The sequence below is a fragment of the Papaver somniferum genome, unplaced genomic scaffold (assembly GCF_003573695.1).
Source record: "Papaver somniferum cultivar HN1 unplaced genomic scaffold, ASM357369v1 unplaced-scaffold_118, whole genome shotgun sequence".
In the NCBI taxonomy this organism is placed as follows: domain Eukaryota; kingdom Viridiplantae; phylum Streptophyta; class Magnoliopsida; order Ranunculales; family Papaveraceae; genus Papaver; species Papaver somniferum.
The window spans coordinates 4,137,822-4,146,368 of NW_020620825.1; the positions used below are offsets into that span (position 1 = coordinate 4,137,822).

General features: G+C 36.9%; 1 protein-coding gene across 5 annotated transcripts; it reads right to left on the bottom strand.

Moving 5' to 3' along the window:
• Positions 1-1,662: 1,662 nt before the first annotated feature.
• On the bottom strand, positions 1,663-7,696 carry LOC113330416 (splicing factor U2af large subunit A-like). Of its 5 annotated transcripts, none has more exons than XM_026577231.1 (13): positions 7,515-7,696; positions 7,134-7,372; positions 6,519-6,635; positions 5,257-5,339; positions 4,561-4,628; positions 4,426-4,473; positions 3,961-4,020; positions 3,601-3,661; positions 3,359-3,471; positions 2,686-3,132; positions 2,399-2,564; positions 2,126-2,193; positions 1,663-2,052 (listed from the first exon to the last, which is right to left on the bottom strand). In XM_026577231.1, the coding sequence occupies exons 1-13, from the start codon at positions 7,623-7,625 to the stop codon at positions 1,915-1,917; spliced, it is 1,719 nt and encodes a 572-aa protein (XP_026433016.1). In that variant the 5' UTR covers positions 7,626-7,696; the 3' UTR covers positions 1,663-1,914. The 5 variants fall into 5 exon arrangements, with proteins under 5 accessions (XP_026433016.1, XP_026433018.1, XP_026433017.1 ...); XM_026577233.1 differs by having other exon boundaries at positions 7,134-7,383; positions 7,515-7,656; XM_026577232.1 differs by lacking the exon at positions 4,426-4,473.
• Between the last annotated feature and the right edge of the window lie 851 nt (positions 7,697-8,547).

Here is an 8,547-nt window from a genome sequence, read left to right on the forward strand (position 1 = left end):
CAAAGAAAGGTTAGGATTTAAAGGACAAAACTTGTCACTACTGAAAGATTGAAAGGAATTCTAGAATCCGAAAAATCTGAAAACTGAAAACGAAATGAGAGATGCCAAGGGAAATGTGGATGGACTTACCCGTGGGCTTAGTCAGATCGTCGGAGTTAGGGTTGGAAACTGAGGATAATTCTTCATTTTTACCATTATTTCTCAGGGTATAACAGATCATAAAATCAACATCCGAAAGGATTTCAAAATAGGGTCTAAAAATTAACAAGAAAGTAGAGACATGTAAGAGTTAAGATTACAAACATATGCTCAAAGAGAAAACAGATAGGGGAACAAAGAAGAACTGGTCAATAAGAATGGTTTAACCCCATTTCAAAAAGACTCCAAAAGAGAGAGTCAGCCAGAAACAACTCAAAGAAGGAAAAAGATAAAGCAAAAGGAAAAGGGTGTAACCCAGCATAGCTAAAAATCAATAACAACAGCAGGCCATGATTCTTCCACCGGAACAAACTAGAAAGAAATAGAATAATTTCAAGATATTAGAGAACAAACTATTAAGAAGATTCTCATTTTCCTTCTTAAACAAAATTCACATTTTTAAGAGATTCAATTTTAAGACCCCGACAATCCTTGTTCAAAAGCAAGAAGAGAAATAAGAGAATAACCAGAGATTTAATCAAAATCGGGGATCAAACATTAAATAAAAAAAGCATCAGCTGCATGGATTAAGATAAGAATCCAACAAGACAACCTACGCACACAAGCATTAGATCTACACCAAAAGGGAGACCATACAAAGAATACAACCATCTAAAAGTTAAAGAGAAATTCCATTTCATATTCCAAATACAAATAGCCAAATATTAAGAAGAGAATTTAATTTATTTTTTTCAAATTTTTTTCCCCTAAAACCCTTGATTAAGAGTAGTCTAGGGACCACTGTACCAAGCTATTAAAAAAAATTGATATAGGGTACACATCAATTTTTTTCTAAAATCCTTCTCCAACCCTATCTTCTTAAATGAATGTGGAGGGGGCTTAATTTTGACACTTAAGAAACAAAAGATTAAAATTGATTTGGGTTGTAGATGAATTTGATTAAAATTGATTTGGGTTGTAGATGAATTTTTTCAGTTCCCAACATTTAGTGACGTGGCTTAATTTTGACCCTTAAGAAACAAAAGATTAAAATTTGGGTTGGAGATGAATTTTTTCAGTTCCCAACATTTAGGAATTTATATCTATATATAAAGGAATTTTACCAAGAGAAAGTCAAGACGATGTTAACACATAACATCAACCAAAGGAACAAGAGAAAGTCAAGAACATCAACCAAAGGAACAAGAGAAAGTCAAGACAATGTTGACACATAACATCAACCATTGGAGAAGCTCTCAAGTGTTTTGGTCGTAACCCGAGTTTGAAATACCAATATCTATATATAAAGGAATTTTTACCAAGAGAAAGTCAAGACAATGTTGACACATAACATCAACCATTGGAGAAGCTCTCAAGTGTTTTGGTCGTAACCAGAGTTTGAAATACCAAATATATACTTTTTTTTTTCTTTTTTTTTGTTTGTTTGCCCTTCATACCTGAATTTCATTAGTAGGAAACCCAGGACCAGTTCTGTAATATAAGGACTTGCCACTATCAGATTGCTAAAAATAAAAACACAAGCACGCAATAAGCAATCATTTCAGAGTTGAAGAAGTTGTTCAAGGATTTTAAACTACAGAAAGGTGCTATCAACTTTGGGAAACAAATCTAGAAAGTCTTGAAGGCAATTGTTATGGCTCAAATTCCAGTGAAAAAAAAGCTGTACAAGACTAGAAAGGGATGGAAAATCACAATAAGACAAGAGATGAAAGTAAGTTAGAACTTAAGCCAGAAGCTAGCTCCCTATTGCACAAGTTAGGCATCGTAAATCCCCTCGGCAAATTGATTCTCCGGGTAAAAAACAGCCACAACTTGATTTCCACCAAATCTCCTTCCATTAAGTCCAGCTCGGGCTTTACTTGACCCTTCAACGTCGTTGTACTCCATGAAAACCTACAGGAGAAAAGTGTTATTTAACAATACAAAGTAACGGACAATATTTTATAGACCTTACATTGAAACTAACCTTTCCAAGTCCTGGAGATGGTTCACCGTTAGGTTGTGGACGCGGGATGACGATATTCATCAATGTACCTGCAATTGCAAAACACATGAGTTAGAATAAATTAAATATCACCAACGGAAAGGAATTTCAGAAGCTCGGAAAGTGTTAACTAGTGGTTAATTGGGGCGTGAAATTGAATATTGCCAAAGGCTACGAAACACAAAAAAAGAAAAACAACTGCAACCACGAATGGACAAAAGCTCGTATATAAGAACCAAAAAAACATCAACGTACCAAATTTTCCACCTTCTACCCTCATATCTTCCAGAATATCTTCATATTCTTCATCATCTTTAAGCTCATCTGCAGTAACCACCTCTGTCAGGCATACGACCTTGGTAGGAGGAAGGCCACCTCCATTACCACCACCTAGACCACCTCCAGTTTGGAACAACTGCCTCTGCCAAAGAAAACAAGAAAACTCATCAGTAAAGAAACAAGAAAAAATATCAGTAGCAAATATTTATTTATTTATTATATATACTGGAAACTAACAAAAATATAAAGTGTGTTCCCCTAACCTGCAATGCGACCTGTAGTTGTGCCTGTATTAATACGTTTTCCTGCTCAGGTTTTGGCTGAGTGGTGCCCAGGTTCGCTCGTCTAACAGTAAGAGTTTTATCACCCATCTTAATACCATTTAGAGCAGCACAAGCAATATCTGTAACTGAGAGATCCTGGTAAACGCAGAAGGCGTATCCTTTAGAGTTCCCTGTTTCCCTGTCCTTCACCAGATCGAAACCACGAAGGGGACCAAAAGATTCAAGCAACTCTCTAATCTGTGCTTCTGTGAAGTAATATGGGAGTCCACCAACAAATATGCGGTCGGGACCTTCAAGTCCTCCAGCAGAGCCTGGTGTCAGCCCAACCGCAGCCAGGTTAAGATTAGGATTAGGCTGGCTTGGGCCCAGTGCGGCAGCAAGCGAAGGGTTGTAATCAGTAGGCCTCCTCACCTTCACTGGCCCACCCTATATATATATATATATAAACGAAGATTAATTCACAAACATCAGTACAAGTCAAGAAGTTGAATGATTGTTAACCCAGAAATAATAACCTACAGATGTTTTGATATTTTGGCTCTTAAATGACATCAATCAATATACTTAACCTTAAACAGCTTGTGATTCTAGGCAAGAAGGTAATGAATGTAACAACAGGGGAGAAATGATTTTCATAAACCTAATAATATACCTCAAAAATGATCCCGTCCAAAGCCATCGCATTACTAGCTTCCTCAACCGATCTCATCTCAACAAAAGCGAACTTCTTGTCATGGTTTATATACACATTGACAACAGAATCCCCTGGTCGAAAGATAATGTATATATCAATATCCTAATGCAATAAATAATAACAATAATTTTTAAAAAAAATAAATAAAATAAATAAACCACTGAATAGACGTTTATAAACGTGAGCACACATCTACAGACCTGGGCCAGCAGTGTTTCCCCCAATTGCAGACATAACTTGACTGAAAAAAGTAGCAACAGACTGCAGCAGAATCATGAAAATAAAAATTGTCAGGAGAAGTTGAACACTGGATCGATCAGAATGTTATGAAACTGAAGCAGAAGATACCACAATAATCACCATACAACATATAAATAAAATATGAGCTATTATATGAAGCAGAAGAGTAGTAAATTATTTGCCACAACCAGTTTCAGTCAGGCATATAAAAAGTGTTTCTGCAGTTTCTCCTAACAGAATCATGTTCTAGATTGATATTGCTTGTACATTCTGTACTGAAGACACCAAGGTTAAGGAAGCGACATGGGCTGAAAACGAACCTGTTCATTGGCTGTTGGAGAAAGGCCACCAACATACACCCGTCGCGCATGCCTTGTAGCCTACATAACATGCCGAAAAACAGTAATCACATCAAAAATCAACATCTATCAAATGCGGAAAATTGATGGTGTGTTTGGATGCAGGGTTTTGGAGGTGGGAAACATGATCCAGAAGTCATGTTTCCCTGGTGTGTGGCGCTACCAAGAACCCTCCCATCTATGGCAAACATGATTTCGACTCGATCCTTCAAACAAAGTCCTAAACAATTACCGCCTAATACTTGTAAGAAGTTCACCGCATGTGTTTTGAAACCATGATTCTAAACAAGTTGCCAAATACACCAAGGGATTCAATTCTAGAATTCGTTCTTGTTTCCAACGATTTCATGAATCCCTCGGGAAACATGAATGCTGCATCCAATCACACCATAAGAGTATTTCCATGTAAGGTTTAATACACCTAACCTGCTGGGTCATGGCCTGAACGGGCATCATGGGGAGGGTTGTGAATGGCTGACACACCAAAACATATAATCAATTTCAAATAACCAAAAGTAAAACTGTTCAATGCATTAAAAGAATTAGAGAAAGATCACAAACCTGTCCCGGCGTTAACGCTAACATATTAGGAAGCATTCCAGGAATTGATGTAGCAGCAGATATTTGACCTGCAAGGGAGCTTATTAAGTTAGAAACAGCACAATCAAGAAACCACGGAAAAGAATAAAAAGCAACATCCAACTGTCTTTTCCTTGCAGTGATTGAAGATCTAAGTCTCTTTAGCTTTCCCTGGGAAAAACACTAACGATATATGAAAGGAATATATGATATATCTTTGGAAATGCTGGAGGAAATATTTACAAGGCTACCAAAAAAGCTATAGTTGCCGGTTGAAGACGAACAAGATCCATCATTCCTCCTTGAACATATAATCTACAGTAGTCGCTCAGAACCATTTGCAGAACAGTGGGACATGTAGCCCAAGGTTGCCTTCTTACAAGAACAAATAAACACAGAAAAATAGAAACAAACACCAAAAACAAGAAAACAACCAAAGAAAACTTTCAGATTCAGGTTTCAGGATCAACAGTCTAAAGAAAAATACGAAAGACAACATTGGAACCAGAGATATCGAAGCTTAGCTAGCACACAACAAGTGAACACAAACAAGCACGCTTACCCAATTTAGACCATGCAATCTGAAAATCACTTTCCAGAGTAAACACACAATAAGGAATTCACTTAATAACAACGACACAAAAGTCATCATAAGGGAGATGTGCGATATATATGTACCTGCAGCAGCGGCAGCAGCAGCAACACCGGCCGCTAGCATTGTAGTTGAGGGAGGAGCCATGTCAAAGCCACTAATCCGTTTACTGTAGAAATAATTGTCACGGATAGCATTAGCTTGATAAATAGATAGTTAATCGGAATAAAGCAGGTACTCACTTTTTTGAGAGCATTACCCCTGGATTTTCCTTCGTAAAAAACACCCTGATATATTTTACGTTATTGTGAAAGTTAACTAGTATGTACTTGACGCATGTAAACACCGACTCAACCTCCGAATAAATTGAATGAATATAATGTTTACCATAATAACCTTTGAGGGTATTTTCTTAGATTTAGATCGTTGTATTCTCTTTACAAGATTGCAAGCTCCTAACTCAAGATTAGAAAATCATATTTAACTGTCAGACGCAGTATACCAAGGTATAGAGTGTACTGAAACTCAATCATCCTAACATTTGTTCCATTCAGTGCTACACACTACAGCCCTATCATGCATGCGAAATTACCTACAAAATATATGCAGACAAGGCTACAGCTATTCATTTGGACAACACATAACGTTTTACCATTTTAAGCTCGCTAGCCAAACACCAAAAATCAACCCCCATAATAAACACAACATATCTCGAGCTTATCTTCACCTGGAAAAGAGGGGAGACTAAAACATGGAGATAAACTGTCAAAGGGATGATGTTTATACACAGAACAACTTCCAATGCGAACTAAAACCAAAAGGAGAGAGAATCTATATCTAATCTCTAATAATATGTTCTCCACAACAACAACAACAACAAAAAAAAAAAAAAAGAAACTTAAAAAGACACAATTTTCCACTAAAAATAAAAAATTCCAGCAATTAAGTTTAGATCCCAGGTATATTCGCATTGGAAATTGTGCATTCATATGCATCGCGAGAAAACAGTTTGATTAAGCAGAAGACAAACAATTTTGCGATGCACATATCATTGGGGGTGGAGTACTTGGTCAGAGGCCTTCACCTCCAGTGCAAGAATCTTCACAAATAACAAACATGACTCTCAACCCTAGTTACATGAGAACCGAAAATCTGGCATGCCAAGAAAAATTAAGATATAGTATTATCCATAACAGTAGTCTAAACACAGGAACAACAACTCCAACAGATAATACATGAACAACAATGTTTCAAGTGTGTCTTAAATATTAACAGTTAAAGCCTTAATTGGGGAGGAAAAAGAAACAAAAAGTCAACAACCATAGTCAAATTTACAAACTGGCTTTACCTCTTTGATCGTGACCGAGAACGAGATTGTGACCTATGACTGGATCTTTCTCTTGAAAGAGATCGAGAACGGTGCTTATGACGTCGGCCTTCTCTTTCTCTGTCATAATCTCGATGCCTAAAATTGAATTGGGTTAGTAATAGCACATAACTTAGCAGACGGTGTTATGGCTACGTACACAAATTAGTAATCAGATAAACAGTGGCAACACTTGCAATCAAAACAAACTAGCTTTCTGCATCTCCACGTTTAGATCTGTGCAACAAACAATAAATAAGTTCTTGAAAACCCTACGTAACAAGTGATTCTCATCCAGGCTTTGCCATGTTCTTGCAGATAATGACGTCCAAAAATTGTGTATGTCTGGTGTACACTTGCACATCATACTATAAAATACAGGTATTAAAAAATCATACTTAGCATGTCTATGTAAGAATATTAACTCTAACAGAACTAATCAGCATATTATAACTAGAAAATAAAGCAAATAAGTAGTGAGGCAGGTTATAAGCATGTGTAACTCTGTCTTTGAAATTCAGGTTCTAGTGTAAACATCTCAGTTCTTGTGTATAACTGAAACATCTCAGTTTCGTGCAGGTATGTTTAGAATATCACCTTTCAAATTCACGGCTTCGACTTCGATGATAATCATCCACGTCATCTCTACCACCCCGGTCCCGTTCCCTTCTATCACCACCCCGGTCTTCATGACGATCTCTGTGACGGCGACTACTTCTATCTTTCTCACGTTCACGCTCTTTCTCTCTATCTCCTCCCCTATCTCTTTCCCTCTCCTTTTCTCTCCCATTCTCTCTTTCTCTTTCCCTACTTTTCGAAGATCCACGCGAAACATGCTGCAATAATACTAATTAACAACACAAAAAAGAAAACAAGAAACAAAAAACAAAACTAGAGTCATAATTTTTCATGCTCGTTCCAACTTCTCTTGGTTTTTCTCAAGAACAACACAAAATTAGGGCAAATCAGATAGAAAACCTGAGATTTGGAATCAGTGTGATCGTTAGGACTTCCACCTCTCCGTTGAGAAGGACTCGAATCTTCATAATCGTCACCAACATCAGCGTACTTCTTCCCGTTTTCAGGCATTTTCTTGGTCTAGGGTTTATTCCTTCCTTTTTTTTTTCTTCCAGAGTTCACGAGTCCTTTAAGGGCTTAAGAACTTGCGATTTTAGGGCTTCTGCTTTTCCCGTGTGGTTATTTAAACGACTAGTTTTCACCCGTGCGATGCACGGGGTTGTTTCTTGCAACTCATGGAGAAAATTGGACTCACGTTTTAAAACAATCCTGTTAAAGGAGCGGCGGATTTCATTGGAGGGGCGGCAATGAATAGGACAAAAAGGATCATTACATGGTAATTCGAAGTGTCCCTTATAAAAAAAAACTGAAAATGACTAATTAATTATTACATAGTTTAGTGTTCATAATCAAATTTTACTTATATTAACTCTAAAACAAATCAAAATCAGATTTTTAGAATTCAAAAAAAAATAGAGGAGAAGAAAAGAAAAACTTTTGTGATATTTGTGAAACCCTAGATTTTGATTCACTCAATCAAAATGAGTGATTTCAGTGACAAATTTGAGATGGGTGAATCTCTAAATTAGTTCCCATTAGCTCTTTGTCGCTCAAAATTATCTAAAGTACGTAAAAAAATAGAAACTTTTAAAATTTCAGAAGAACATACGGTTGGAATTTAGCTCGTTACCAACCGTAACTCTCAGTTACGGTTCCAAAAGTATCGAATACCAACCGTAACTGGTTCAATTTAGGGAAAACCCAATCGTAGTACCAGTTACGGTTGGTAGAATGACAACATATAGCAACCGTAACAAATTACGGTTGGTACTAATGAATCGGGATCAACCGTAACTAACCTACGGTTGGTAAGATAATTTGAGTTACAAGTCGTAATTCAAATACGGTTGATAACAGTGATGCAATTACAAACCGTAAAAAAAAATGAAACATCCAGGACAACTTATGGTTCGTAACTTAAGTAACGAGACCA

Excerpts from the sequence above, each read along its gene's own strand:
- LOC113330416 (XM_026577231.1), bottom strand. The coding sequence starts at position 7,625 with ATGCCTGAAAACGGGAAGAAGTACGCTGATGTTGGTGACGATTATGAA. Across the intron at positions 6,636-7,133 it reads CGAAGCCGTGAATTTGAAAG|GCATCGAGATTATGACAGAG; the intron begins GTGATATTCTAA and ends ATTCAATTTTAG. Across the intron at positions 2,053-2,125 it reads CATCTCCAGGACTTGGAAAG|GTTTTCATGGAGTACAACGA; the intron begins GTTAGTTTCAAT and ends TTTCTCCTGTAG.